This window comes from Coccomyxa subellipsoidea (genome assembly GCF_000258705.1).
Source record: "Coccomyxa subellipsoidea C-169, whole genome shotgun sequence".
NCBI classification, from domain to species: Eukaryota; Viridiplantae; Chlorophyta; class Trebouxiophyceae; family Coccomyxaceae; genus Coccomyxa; species Coccomyxa subellipsoidea.
This window is the reverse complement of record NW_005178016.1, coordinates 154434-167712: the sequence shown is the minus strand read 5'-3', so window position 1 is coordinate 167712 and position 13279 is coordinate 154434. Positions and strand designations below refer to the sequence as shown.

General features: G+C 50.7%; 3 protein-coding genes across 3 annotated transcripts; 2 read left to right on the top strand and 1 right to left on the bottom strand.

Annotated features, from left to right (window-relative positions):
• Window positions 1-70: 70 nt before the first annotated feature.
• Window positions 71-1051, top strand: COCSUDRAFT_45633 (hypothetical protein; the record flags this gene model as incomplete). The annotated part of the gene is made up of 2 exons (XM_005642573.1): window positions 71-163; window positions 815-1051. The coding sequence occupies 2 exons, from the start codon at window positions 71-73 to the stop codon at window positions 1049-1051; spliced, it is 330 nt and encodes a 109-aa protein (XP_005642630.1).
• Window positions 1052-1797: 746 nt separating this feature from the next.
• COCSUDRAFT_31865 (hypothetical protein) lies at window positions 1798-3636 on the bottom strand. The gene is made up of 2 exons (XM_005642572.1): window positions 3445-3636; window positions 1798-3330 (listed from the first exon to the last, which is right to left on the bottom strand). The coding sequence occupies exon 2, from the start codon at window positions 3321-3323 to the stop codon at window positions 2340-2342; it is 984 nt and encodes a 327-aa protein (XP_005642629.1). The 5' UTR covers window positions 3324-3330; window positions 3445-3636; the 3' UTR covers window positions 1798-2339.
• A 206-nt stretch (window positions 3637-3842) lies between these two features.
• On the top strand, window positions 3843-11666 carry COCSUDRAFT_31863 (hypothetical protein). The gene is made up of 15 exons (XM_005642571.1): window positions 3843-4078; window positions 4536-4659; window positions 4946-5006; window positions 5441-5579; window positions 5837-5902; window positions 6163-6237; window positions 6839-6949; window positions 7352-7428; window positions 8008-9015; window positions 9259-9365; window positions 9825-9904; window positions 10291-10396; window positions 10856-10947; window positions 11180-11286; window positions 11537-11666. The coding sequence occupies exons 1-9, from the start codon at window positions 3950-3952 to the stop codon at window positions 8072-8074; spliced, it is 849 nt and encodes a 282-aa protein (XP_005642628.1). The 5' UTR covers window positions 3843-3949; the 3' UTR covers window positions 8075-9015; window positions 9259-9365; window positions 9825-9904; window positions 10291-10396; window positions 10856-10947; window positions 11180-11286; window positions 11537-11666.
• The last annotated feature ends 1613 nt before the right edge of the window (window positions 11667-13279 follow it).

Below are 13279 nucleotides of genomic sequence, written 5' to 3'. Positions count from 1 at the left end.
AGCTCCCCCTTGTAGGGTAAATGAGCTCACCAATGTCCTCACGGTCACCAGTGACCGACCATGGTGAACAATGGCCACGGTGGCGATTGGCAGCATGATGCCATTGGCATGTCTACTAAAATTAGTAATCCCTATCCCTTCAAGATCGAAGCTCGCTAAGAAGGTAGGTTCCACAAAGGCTTACAAAGCCTAGTGAATGATTTACTAGCCTGGCTCATGATATCAGTGAGACTCTCGGAGCCCCTCCACGGTTAGCACTTAGCACCGGTTCATCAAAAAATTTATTGTGAGGAGGATCCGGACACGTGCGCATAAGGACATTATTATTATGATTACAGTGTTGGCAAACCCAAAGCCCGAAGGCCATAGGGCATACACACAGAGTGTCTGCAGCCACATCTGTGGGGCCTGAAGGTCTGGTTTGCAGCCCATATGGTACCATATATGGTATATACTAAAAGTCTAAGTCCTAGTCAGGCGTGCGTATTTAGGAACATACCACCACCCCCACCACCAAACAATGCTACACAAGAAAGCAAGCAAATGCATTCCATAGCATAGCACGTACAATCAAGCAATTCTGACTCAGACCAGTATCCCTCTGGTGCTGACACCTCTGGCCCGCCAGCGACGCAACACCCTGTGGGTGACGTCGAGGACATCATGCAGGGAATGGCAGAGTGGGGCAAAGGCAACTAATAAACAGCACATGGTAGTTAGAACAGGCAACTGATCGTCCAGGCACTCTGACGAAAGTCACAGGGCACCACAACTGCAGATGGCTGAGTGCAAAACTTGAAGTGTAGTCTGGCAGGGTCACGAAGCCGAAACGACCACAGCTGCACCTCAATGTATCCCTCTTAACCTCCGTCTGCAACAGGCTGTGTCTGCCTCATGGAGGTGTGGGCACTCAGGGCATCGACAGCCAACGGTCACCTACACAAACCGCACACAAGAGGCGCACAGGAAAGCTGGACATGCAACACAAGGTGTAACAACTGATACAAGGATACACAACACTATCACAGAGGTGAAGGAGGCAAGAACGTGAGAGGGGGACGAGGGACAAAACTACCATCCGTCAGATGCGCACAGAAACCTACTCGAACTGCATGGCAAAGACACAAGGCACCCTAAATGGTTTTAAAAATATACAGGTACACTATGTGAACAGCTGTGGTGGAAAACAACGCGGAGACCAGGGCGAGCACGAGTGAAGACAGACGGGATGGCCGTAGTGCAAATTGACGGAAGGTGTACACTGCTGCTACTCACCTGAACTACTTACCTTACCTTACCTATATACCTTAGAACATGCACTACTGCCATAGCATACTACTCACCCTGCAATAGGAGCCAGTTTTTCGTGATTGGCACCTGTGATCGAGGATCCTATATGATATTGGAGGATATGCATATGATTTATATAGACTCATCGGATGATATCTTGAGTCAGTCACACTTCAAAACTTCCATCGATATCGAATGAGTCCCCGCTTACAGTATATTCCCGAAGTTGAGAAAGGGCCGTCTTGAAATGATTTCGATTGGCAAGACCTGCCGATTCCACTGAGATAGTAGTAGCTCCATAGCGAACGCCATGTCCTTGACTTGTGGATCATCCTATGATTGTACACAGTCGCACTGAGTGTGGGATATTGTGTTGTGGCCGTTGCAATTGACAATTTTTTAATTTAACCCCTCGTGATATCAGCCATATGCATCACTGGCAACTCAATTTTAAGTGTCCCATAACGTTTGTTGAATTGAACGATAATTGTTAGGTCGGCTGTGATAATCCATTATAATCAATGTTTCATTGGCAAATGCCACCATAATGTCATCAAAAATACATCTGCAAGTCACGGATCTGCCTCCACTTCCGCTGCCCATATCCAGTAACCCAACCCAGTCACGTCACACGTCACGTGCAACCATCCTCCTTTATCTGCCACCCTTGTATCTACTAAATTACCTCCCACCTACTTAGTAGATCTCGATTTCCGCCCACTACAAGTGTACTACACTAGTTAGCAACCACTAGTTGCAACCTTACAGCTATGTTTGTGCGAAAACTATGGTTAGTAACCATGTCAACAAGGTGACCTTGTGTATACGATGGAAATGACTGATGGTTATCAGAAAGTTGATTGGATTCCATATATAGAGCGCTCTAGTTGATCAATGCCACTGCTACTACTACTAGTAGACGCTCCTGAGGAATGCAATTTGCATTGACAGGATTTTGTCATATCAGAATGACTTGGCAATTTCCACTTGAACCAAACGCATTGATTTCCCGGCTTTGTAATAGAGACTCAGATCTCATCTGACCAGCTTTACACATTACCATGCAACGAGTGCCTTGAGATGCCACCATGTTGCTTCTCAATGGCAGGGGTACCTTCAAGGAAGTGTTCCATAATATAATGAATCGTGTAATTGTACGTAAACATGTGATGGTACCTTTTCAAGGCCGCCATCATGCTCGGGATATCAGCTTGAGCAAGTCTTGCAGGAATGGTTGGAATGTCTTCGGCCTCAACAACAACAGCAAATTCGTTCCAATCGATTATCTCTTGGAAAGGCAACCACTTCTCGTGTTGCCAGACATATAAGGGAATGGTGCCTAGCTGCAGAGTCTCAAACATTCGAAAAGAGGTGGTACCAAACCCACGGGGGCAAAACGAAATATTGCTACTCTCGGAGATCAGTTTCCAATTATTGCATTCTCCGCCCAAGAAGAGATACACATCATTAAACTGGTCATGTATTGCCTGCCTGATAGGATGAGTGTGAACCGAAGCTTGAAAGCTTACCGATATGGTTTTGCCAAACCCAGCAGGTTTCAACTCCTCCTTGAGGAGAGGAACAGGCACCGTCTTCAAAGGTGGGCTGTCACCTCCCGATGAAAACAGTATGAAGTCGATGTTGGACGGCACAGTGAGCGATAGCTGGTCGTGATTGAAGCCAAGGTCTGCTTGTAAGACAGTGAAATACTTGAATTGTGGCTTCAAATCGGTCAAAACCTCTTGCATTGCTGCTTTTAGCCTATTTGTATGCATGCAATCAGTCCATGCCACAGGGATATAGACGCGTGTAAGACGTGGTTTCAACTTTGACCACTCCTGGAAAAACGCGTTTTCCAACCATGGCCCGTTGTATCCTGCATAAGAATGCCAGCCTGGACGCAAGGATGCCGTCTGGGAAACAAGCTCTTCTTGATAGGTCGCAAGGTCGTCTCCTGTACCGGTTGCGCTGGACATCGCAAACAGAAATACCGCAACTGTTCCGCTTATCGCGAAAAAATTCTTTCCTTGCATTGCGGACCTGCGCAGACAATTTCCCAGCATGTTTGCCCCAGAGAAATGGTGCACACGTATAAAAAGGATTCTTCTCGTCAAACTTGGCTTGCAGTCTTATTATTGGCATCTGGGAAGTTACCAGCCAATAGCGGTAGAGAACAATATATGAGGCTCCCAGAGACTTTTGGCTGCAGGTTCGCGCCTTCTGGAATCACAACGTCCCACAAAAGGGTGAGGATGCCTCTACTTCCGAACGTGTGCTCTTTGATTGATCAACTTAAAATTGTTGATCATAAATTGTGTTATAGTATAGTCATATTGAAATGAATCCGTCACAGTGCCCACCACTCGGGAACGGCTATTCTGTCTTTTGTCGCACGCGGAAGGACGAGACCTCATTGAGACGGCGTCCCCTTAAGCTTGTCGAGTTGGGTCTTGTGGATATCAAAATCGCCTCCACCAAGGGAAATGTTTAGGGTACTGGTGTCAACTGATTGAGAAGGTGCAGCTGCATGCCAACTGCAACCTTTCATTGCGAAAATTTGACACTGCGAGAGTCATTGTGGTGAACAATGTCATCACATTAGGCTTTTCTTTTCTGGCACTCAGAACTGCACGTAATTGAGTGATCCCACAACAGCAGGATGTACTACGACGACCATACAGAGGCCAAGCTTGGCAAAGTAAAGGATCCCGTTGTGCGAGTGATAAAATGGATCAAGAGCAGGAGTCCGCGGGAGAAAGGCATTATGGGGTGCTTGGGCGGATTGTTGGTGTGTCCCACGCACACCTGTACAGGACCAAGTGCATGCTCTTTTTAGGTCATCCTGTTTAGCGATTGTCCTGTGGTGCTGTGGTGTACTGGTAGTTGCATGGCATTACAATGGATGCGACGGGTGCCATAGGGCAGATAAATTGCAGGGCGTCTTAAACTCCACGAGGCGCCAAAAAATTTGGTTGTTGCTCATTCAAGGCTTAGCGCATTGCCTAAACTGAGGTCAAATGCAGTTCGTACAAGGTCTAGAGTTCAGGTCGCCCAAAGGGCCGGACATCTTAGCGTTTCTGGGTTTGCAGTTGATCAGACTATTGTCTGTGCGCTCAACAATTGCTGAACATGTCATTCGCGAAATTGTCTTGATTATCAAATCAATAGTTGAGAAGGCGGTTACCTCAATGCTGGGCTTGATAGTGTGACTTTCCTTCACTTGTCTCTTTGCTGCTTCCACGCAGCTGCTCGTCCTATTGTGGTTGGTGATTGAGGATCATGACAACCTATTCATCATGGCGGAGAGCGTGCACTTTCTGGGTATCGGCCTGCTGATCTACAAGCTGATGACGAAGAAGAACGCGGGAGGTGCGCACCATCAGAGGGGCTGCATCCTAAGCGTCAAGCTTGCTCATATACCAATTTACTGCAAGAGCAGTGAGGCAACCATGCCATACTGTCATGGAGGCTCTGCAGAGACATTTGAGGATCGCATTGGGGAACACAGCATGCTGGGCGCCTGGCAAGACTGTCCATGTGGGAATGTGGTCACAGCTCAAGGGGAATCATGCTTGTTCTCGCGCACACTGCCACAAGGCCTCCAAGCAATTGCATGCGCTGGGGAGCTGACAGGGCCGTGGGATTCCCTGTGCAGGATTGTCACTGCGATCACAGGAGCTCACCGCGCTCTTCCTTGCCGTGCGCCTCTTCTGCAGGTGAGATGGCAGACCCGCTGCAAGGTGCCACAGCTGATGTAGTCCTTAGTGGGTCTGCAGTCAGATTGTCCAAAGGCACATAGCTAATCTGGGAGCAGGATTTGCGAGTCCTATCCCTAGCTTGAAGTCTCATGCATGTGCACATTATGGCTGTTGTTAGTACGCTGTGCACCACATTTGTCATAGCGGTCATGATGCATGCATGACCTCTGGACACCGGTGCATGTGAAGAGCTTCCAGTGAAAACATCAGTCAGATGAAATCCTCAGCCAGACGTATATGTGCCCCCGGATTGCAGTTTGGATTGCATGTCATGGCGAATGGAACCCGGCAGATGTGAGTACTCTGGCGCTTGGCAGCCAAGGCTTTGCGGCAGTCCAGACCCGAAATGTTCTTGCGAGTGTGGTGAAACGACGGCTCTGTGTGCACCGCAGCTTCATGATGGAGTATGACATCCACACGGTGCTGGACTTTCTGACGCTGCTCGCCACTGTGTGGGTCATCTACACGCTGCGCCTGCCGCTCAAGGACACCTACCAAGCAGAACAGGACTCCGTGCAGTCCTACTACGTGGTGAGTCATCCGCTTGCAGCTGACGCTGCAGCCATCGCAGCCAGTGAATTCTTTTCCTGCTCTCTCTGAAGGCCTGCCGTGTGACATCATTGCAGCCCTGCATCTTGCCTCACATGTTCCCAGTGCATCGTGACCTGCAACTTGTTGCACACCTCTTCTGTGTGGACAATTGAGGGGGCACAGCCTGCGTACTGGCTGTTGCGAACAGCATTTGAGCAGCGCATCTGAAGGCTCAAGAACTTGTCTCTGATCCGCAGGCGGTGCCCTGCTTAGTGGTGGCGGCGATAGCGCACCCGCGGACGCACCACCCTCTCGTGCTTCGGGTGAGCCCGCAGAGTCCTCTGATATGAACCAAATGCCCACAATTTATGGTGCCCAGGCCCATGCGTCTGATCTGCCACATGATGCCTTGCAACGAGCATTCCTTTGTGGCCCATTTTCACCTGCCAGCATGTCGTGCCGCATGCAGTCCATCAGCTGGAATGCATAGGACGCAACACCGCGTTCATGTGTGTTTCTGGGGAGTGCGAGAGTGCTGCACAAGCTCAGTGCTGAGATCAGGGGCGTCGTTGGCTGTGAGCAGGTGCTGTGGGCGCTGTGCGTGTATGTGGAGGCTGTCAGCGTTCTGCCGCAGCTGCGCATGATGCAGAAGGCCAAGGTGCGCGGCCCGCCCAAGGCTCAGTAATAAATCCATGGGTGCAGCATGGGAGCCAGGGTTGCACCGGCCCACTCAAGGTTCAGCAGTGATTCCATGAAGCCAGGGTTGCACCAGTACTCCATTTTTCAGCAAGTTTGCACTTCAGTACTCGTAGGAGGACGTACTGACGTACGGGCACTAGCAAAGTCGGGTCAGGGCCTTTTCGTACTCTATTGCTCAGGGTACGGGCGGGGGGATAGGTGCAATCATGATGCGAGCTCTTCTAAATAGAAGGGGTCCTCTCCCCTTCATGCAGGGCTGGGGAGATTGGCAGTTGCAGAGCTCAGCTTAGAAGTGAGCGAACGCCTTTTCTCCCCATCTGCGCTGGAGGCTGTCCAGGCTGCTACTGCCCGCACAACCACCTATGACAGTTCATTCTGTTGCACCCGCTAATCCGGGGGGGCGGCCTCGACGCACCATGCAGCGACAGGTGCCATTGTGCGTGAGGCTGATGCGATCCAGGGCCCCATGCGTGCTACCGCGCAGGTGGTGGAGCAACACTAATAAGAAATCCGGAAAAAAGGTGAAACTTGTGAGATGTGAACCTGGGACCTGTGCGCAGGTGGTGGAGAAGTTCACGGCGCACTATGTGTTTGCGCTGGGACTGTCGCGCTTCATCAGCTGTGCGCACTGGATCCTGCAGCTCATCGACGGCGACTCATTCCTGCTGCAGGTGCGCGCGCATGCTGCCGGCACATGTTGTCCTGTCTTCTTCCTTCCGCATGCCTTCGTGTCAAGTAACCCATCACCCTGCATCTCCCTGATGCTCTTTGCCACTTGCTGTAGTATATTCTTGGGTGCTGCTCTCTGTGACGGGACTCACACAGAAGCGATGTATCTGTCATCCCATTGGTTTCCTTGGCCCGGTGCTTGGCTCGCCTCTCTGTGTGGGTGCTCTCCAGCGCTGTTGCTGGGGCCAGGTGTTGCCGGCCCCATTGGGAGCTTAGACACTCAGAGATCTTTGCCTTTGCAAAAGATCAGGCAAGATCTTAAAAACGCTTCCAGTCCTACTAGAAGGGCTCCCTTTTGTTACATCCAGATCAGCTGATGCATCCGTGATGGGGCGTTCCTGCAGGCGCTGGGATCTGGGATCTGGCCGGTGATGGTGCTGCTTTCGGAGGTGGTGCAGACCTTCATCCTGGCAGACTTCTGGTGAGTCACCCTCCCCACATACCGTAAATGCTGTCACCCTCCCCTCGTCCTGTAATTCATGTTTTAGCAAGCAGGTCCTTGTGGTCCTGCTGCTCTTCTTTACTGTGAGTCTCACGCCATGGAGCATTTGCCCAACTCTGGGTCACTGTCCATGAACCTGGGTGTCGGATGCTCTGAAAGCATGTATATGTGGGCGGCCCGCTGCTTCTCCATGTTTATGATTAGTGACTTCCTAGCAAAGCGGATGATCTGAGCGAAGGCAGAATGTCTGTTCTCTGAGGATGCCAACACCTCAGAGTCTGCTGACAGGCTGTTTTGGGCCGTTCAGTGCCTTTCCAAGTGCAGCAATTGGCATGGCATCTGTTGGGGTATTTGCATTGAGTCTGAGTGAAGCACCTAGGACAAGGGGCGTACAAAATTCTTCGCACGCATTGCATCTAAACTGCGAGGCAGCCATTTCTCCTTTCATTGGCGCTCACACTGCCTTGATTGTCTTGCCCTGCCTTGTATGTCTTGCCATCATTCTTATGTTAGCACGCAGTCCGTGTGCTGATTGCGTATTGTTGTGTGCTGCTGCAGCTACTTCTACGTGAAGTCATACGCAGAGGGGTCGGGAGTCATCCACCTGGCAGCGGGCATTGTCTAGGCAGACAGCGATTTCATCGGCTCAATTTAGGACAACTCCCATTTGACAGAGGCATGGCTTCCTCTAAGGGTGCAGCCTGTTGGCTGCGCGAGTTGCTCCAGAAGTTGTCAGTCTTTTTGGGTGTGCTGTAGCTAGGTAGGTCCTGTCTGGATATGCCACACCCAGTGGGTGTGTCTTCAGGGCCGATACCCAAGGAGGCCCATCTTCGCAGGATATTGCAGGCAGATGATTGTGAGGCAATATGTGAACCCCTGTCTATGGCTTTCTGGCTGGCATCTGGCTGGCCCTGAGATACTGCTGGAGGATTCTTGTAGATTCCAACGTGGGTGCGAGCACATGCATGTTTTCACTTGAACCTGTTCCACCCCAGCAGGTGCAGCCATTTATTGGATTGCAAATCTGGGTTTGCACAGCTTATAGCATGAAGTGCACACACCCACTGCCAGTGGCACATCGCATAGTTGCGCTGCTAATCATGCACATGCAACCACATACATGACAGAATTGGGCGCTGCCAGGCAGAACATCAACAAGCAAAGCTAAATGAAGGTTGCCTTTCTGTCAGGCTCTTCACTGAAGAGTCTTTAGCAATGCTGTTTGCGTGTTTGAACTTAGCTGCTCGCATGCGTCCCATGTAGGCAATTAAGCAGACCATACAGGTACAGCAGTGTCGCATTCTCAACATGTCAACAAGGTTCAGTCATGCCTTTGTCTTCTCGGCTTTTTCTTCCAGTCGCCCAGTGCACCAACAGGTATGCCATCAAAAAGTATGCCGCCAGCAACGTCCTGTCAAGCTTGTGATAACTGACAGTGTCTTTCACCGGCACAACTGCAATCTGGTGCACGGGGGTGTGGTTAATCACACTCCGTTCCCATTGCCGCTGCGGTCCATCATGCCTCCTTCCATCTTCTCTGCCATAACGCCCGTCTCCGCAGTGCGCCTGCATATCAAGCCAGTGGTGTCAAGAATTGCTCCCCTCTGCCCCAAGAAATTTCCTTCTGGCAGCGCAGTGTGAAAAGCCTCCCTCAGAGTCTCTGACACGTCAGTACAAGCCATGCGAGAATGCATCCTACAGTGTCAACTGATCAGTGAGACCTGAAATGCATCGTACATTGCGATTTGATGAGATGATGTGTCAGTGTCAACGGCAAGGTTGTTCCAGAAGGGCCTGTGGGTGACGTACACTCTGATGATGTCAGCGACAGGGTGCACAAATATCTTGCCATCGCCGATCTCGCCAGTCTGCGCTGCGCGCGTTATTATGCGCACCACTGTGTCCACCTGCGCCCTGTTTGTTGCAACCGGCGAGTCAGCATATGCATCACAAATCACAGGCTGCCATGCTGTAAACCCTTCAGCCCCTGACCTTGAAGTCCGACCTTCAAGTGCCATAACCCCTGAAAGGGCACTATAGCTTATAAAGCCAAGGCCACCATTGTCTTCCCCATGAAATTTATCAATTTAAAGACCCCTTTCCTAAATTCTACAGGGGGTTCTATATCTAACACCCTGAATTCTAAATCCCAAGAGGCCTCCCATTACCCGATAGTGGTTGAAATTTAATGTTTGGGCCCTACGGCCTGACACCTGCCATGCCTGGACATCTTGTGGTTTGTGACAAAGACCTGCTGCAGCCACTATAGAGACCTGTGCATCTGACCCCCTGTGCTCTGTCTTAGCCATTCTGGCACACTCCGGCCTTGTGACACATTCCATGCCCACGTGGCACTTTTCATGCATGCATTACCTCAACACAACAATCTCGAGGCATTCCTTCTCCACCAGATTATCGATGCCATGCTCCGTTCCACTGTACCTCTCCTTCCTGCCTGCAAACCCGGAAGCCAGTTCTCTCAGGCAGCTTGCATGCACGCGGCGAGCTCTTCAAGCTGCCCAATCACTTTTATGTGGATGCCGCTCACTGCAGCTTCACAGTCATTAAAAAAGTCCCCCAACTACCAAGCATCCCATGCGCCGTGTGTGCAGACACAGAATACTGGGTGGGGCAAATAGAGTTATATGCACATTGGACCTGATCCCGTAATCTAGATTTTCAGGCCTCCATCGCTATGTGAATTTGCTGGTGCTCCGATGCCCAGCACCAGTTTCTACATTTCAATTTGGATTTGGGCAGGCTACAAATCGTGGACGCACATTGGGGAGCATCTCTGTGGTATTGGGCATACTGATTAGTGTCGAATGAGCAGTGACTCACCTCCCTGCACGCCTGCCCCCCTGACTGTGCTGGCTGTCATGCCCAGGATGCCACGCGCGCTGAGGGCTGACACCACATTCTGCAGCCGCCACGGCCGGATGATAGCCTGCGCAGGTGATCTGCCACTCAGGGAAACACCAGCGCAGCATCAATATGGTTTGTGGCGTGATGCGGTTGTAGTGTGATGGTGCTGTGCGTTTGTCCTGTGAATGTAAAAGGGTTGAACCATTTCGTCCCTCTAGGAGGTCCTCTACCAAAATATACCTGCCTTTATCTGCAACTTGTCTGCAGGACGCACCTTGCCTCTTGGCTGGGAAAGCGTGTCAGCGTTGTGTAGAGCTTGCGCTCTGGGCAGCTCGACAGGGCTCAGGTATCTCTCATTGAGATATTTCACTGGGCATGCACAATTGAGCAATAGTGCAGGAGTAGGGTGTTGTTCCAAAACCAGGTAGGAAGGCACTGGCATCCAGGAGCCAGCCGTGCAGCCTTGCATTCGAGCAAGCCATGCAGGATATAAGATCTTCACAGCCGCATTTCCTGCTTTTGGAGGAGAGCGCAAAATCACCTCGACACGGAAGAAGTCACAAGTGAAGGCGCTGAGGTCCACAGTCAAGTCCTCAATCTGCTGTTCCAGCGCTGCAGCTCCCCCGGACGGGCCTGCAAACCGCAAGGCGCAAGTTCTCACGCATCTAGTCAGAGCGCCACCTCATTTTCGCTGACTTCCCCACTCAAGGGCCTGACATCACATCCGGTGCACACAATTGGACAAGCCAGCATCCCTGGCCCCAAGTGCATGCCACGGCTGAATAGACAGATGAGACTGTTTGCAAGGCCTTCGCTCTCTATTGTTCAAAACGTTGAGATCCTTGAAGAAGGCGTAAAGATGTACCTGCTGCTCTGACAACGGTGTTCCTTTCATTGCGTTGGCGCCTGCCTTGGAGGATGCTGTTGCAAGCAGCGAATCTTTGGCTAACTGGTGCACTTGAGCGGGTGGTCCTACGCGACAAACGAAATGAATGACACAAGTAATTGGATTCAATGGATGTGGTGGCAGCAGATCCGTATGTCCAATAGGCAAGGCATAATCACACCCTTTAGCAAGTGGATGAAAACACTGAACACGGGAAAAAAATTATTCTTGAAGCGAATCGACATGACCGTCAGTACAAGAATGACAAATTTCTGAGGTCTACTCAGCAGGACTAGCAACCTGCAGAGAGGATGTAAGGCATAGGAAGTAGGGCACCTGAGAGATTGCGGCACAGCGCTGATGGCGCCTGCTTGAGCCCTCAGCATTGTTTCGCAGGAGCCCCGAAACCTTCCCCTCTCTAAAATCTCCGCATCGTCCCTCCCGAACGTGCAAGATGGAAAGTTGATGAACTTGCATGATCCACGTCATGTTGCACGTGATTGTACCACGTGCAGTGAAACTAGGGTTAGGGTTTAGGAATCAAAGTAGTCTTGTCACCCTGCAGGGGAAAACACGTAGGAGTGCGGAGAAGGACGTCTAGACCTATGGGAGGATGTTAGCAAGCCCAACTTCAAGTTTAAATCCCAAATTGGAGCTTGAAGCCTTCCTGACTGCAGTTCCTGGCTGCCAGCTCAGTGAGCCTTACAAAGTAGCCGCTACGGCAGCGGAAATTGGCTGCCAGCAGAGCTAGCAGCGCTACTAATTGCCTATAAGTAGGGGGTGATTTAGTGATTACTGGGTCACGTGGGTAAACAAGTGGGAGCGCCCGTGGGCGGGCACGAGGTCATACGCGAACTCCCTTCCAAACACCATTCACATTACGCAATGGGCATTCTACACATTCTCACGATCCACTACAGTTCCGATATGTACTCATATCTCAGTTCTCAGCACTCCCTGATGTTCACAGAAGTCGCAAGCCCGTAAAGCCAATCGCCAGGGAGTTATTTAGAGATAATCTAGGGCCAAAAACGGGGCAATCACCCGGAAAGGCCTCTAAACTGCGCCTCGCGTTCCGTTTATGTGCCGTGGCCGCCTCACGAGCAGCCACATGGCATAGGGAAGGGGCAAAAGATAGAGATAATCCGTACCAGGTTGACCGATCGTAAAGGACATTCGCCTTATGGCGAATGCCCAAAAAGAGTGTTACTCAGCCACACAGGCTGTGTGTCATGTGCCGCGACAATTACTGCCACAATGGCAGCCTGCGGGCGCCCCTGGCCGCCAGAAGTTTCGTCGGAAGTTTCCTCTGCCTACTGAAGAGACCTGGACAGTCCTAATTCAATAGTACGCTGCTGCTGAAAGAGCCTCTACTGATTTTGGACGAGGGGCGATAGTGCGCTCAGCAGATTCCGTAAATACTACTGAATCAACAAGTGTGCGAATTGAATCAGTAGTACAGTGGCTTGCCGATTCAGCAGTTACTTTGCTATCTATTCAGTAAGGAGGATGCACTGATTTAGCAACAGGATGTTTACTGATTCAATAGGAGGCTTGTACAGATGCTGCGGATATGTTCTAGGACAGAATATGCTCTGCGTTTCAATGTTACACAGTCTTAGAAGGGCAAAGGAAACGTACGCTGTACACACGGTGTGTACATTGCAAATGTCCGGGATGCATTGTTACAGCCACGCCCACTGGCGTTACTTGTTGGAGCAATGGCTGCCCATCCCCACCCTTGATCCTCCGCTATCCGCCACTACTTGAGCAAGAAGACTAAAATAGGATGTCCTTTCGGTTATTTATCAGTTATGGGTTAAGGCAGTCGCATCAGCAGGTCTTACAAGGGACTTAATTGCACTTCAAAGTTTGGAATAACAACATGGAGAGAAACTCGTGACACTCCAGGTTTAGCCAGAGCCCAGCCTCGTGCACAGCACCAAGCTATTCTGCTGATACATTTGTACAGATCTGCACATAGTAAATGCTACTCCCGCACAAACCAAGACAGTAAATTTGAAAGGATGGCTTCACAGTGAAAGAGACAATTTCTCCAACGAACCCTATCTTACTGTA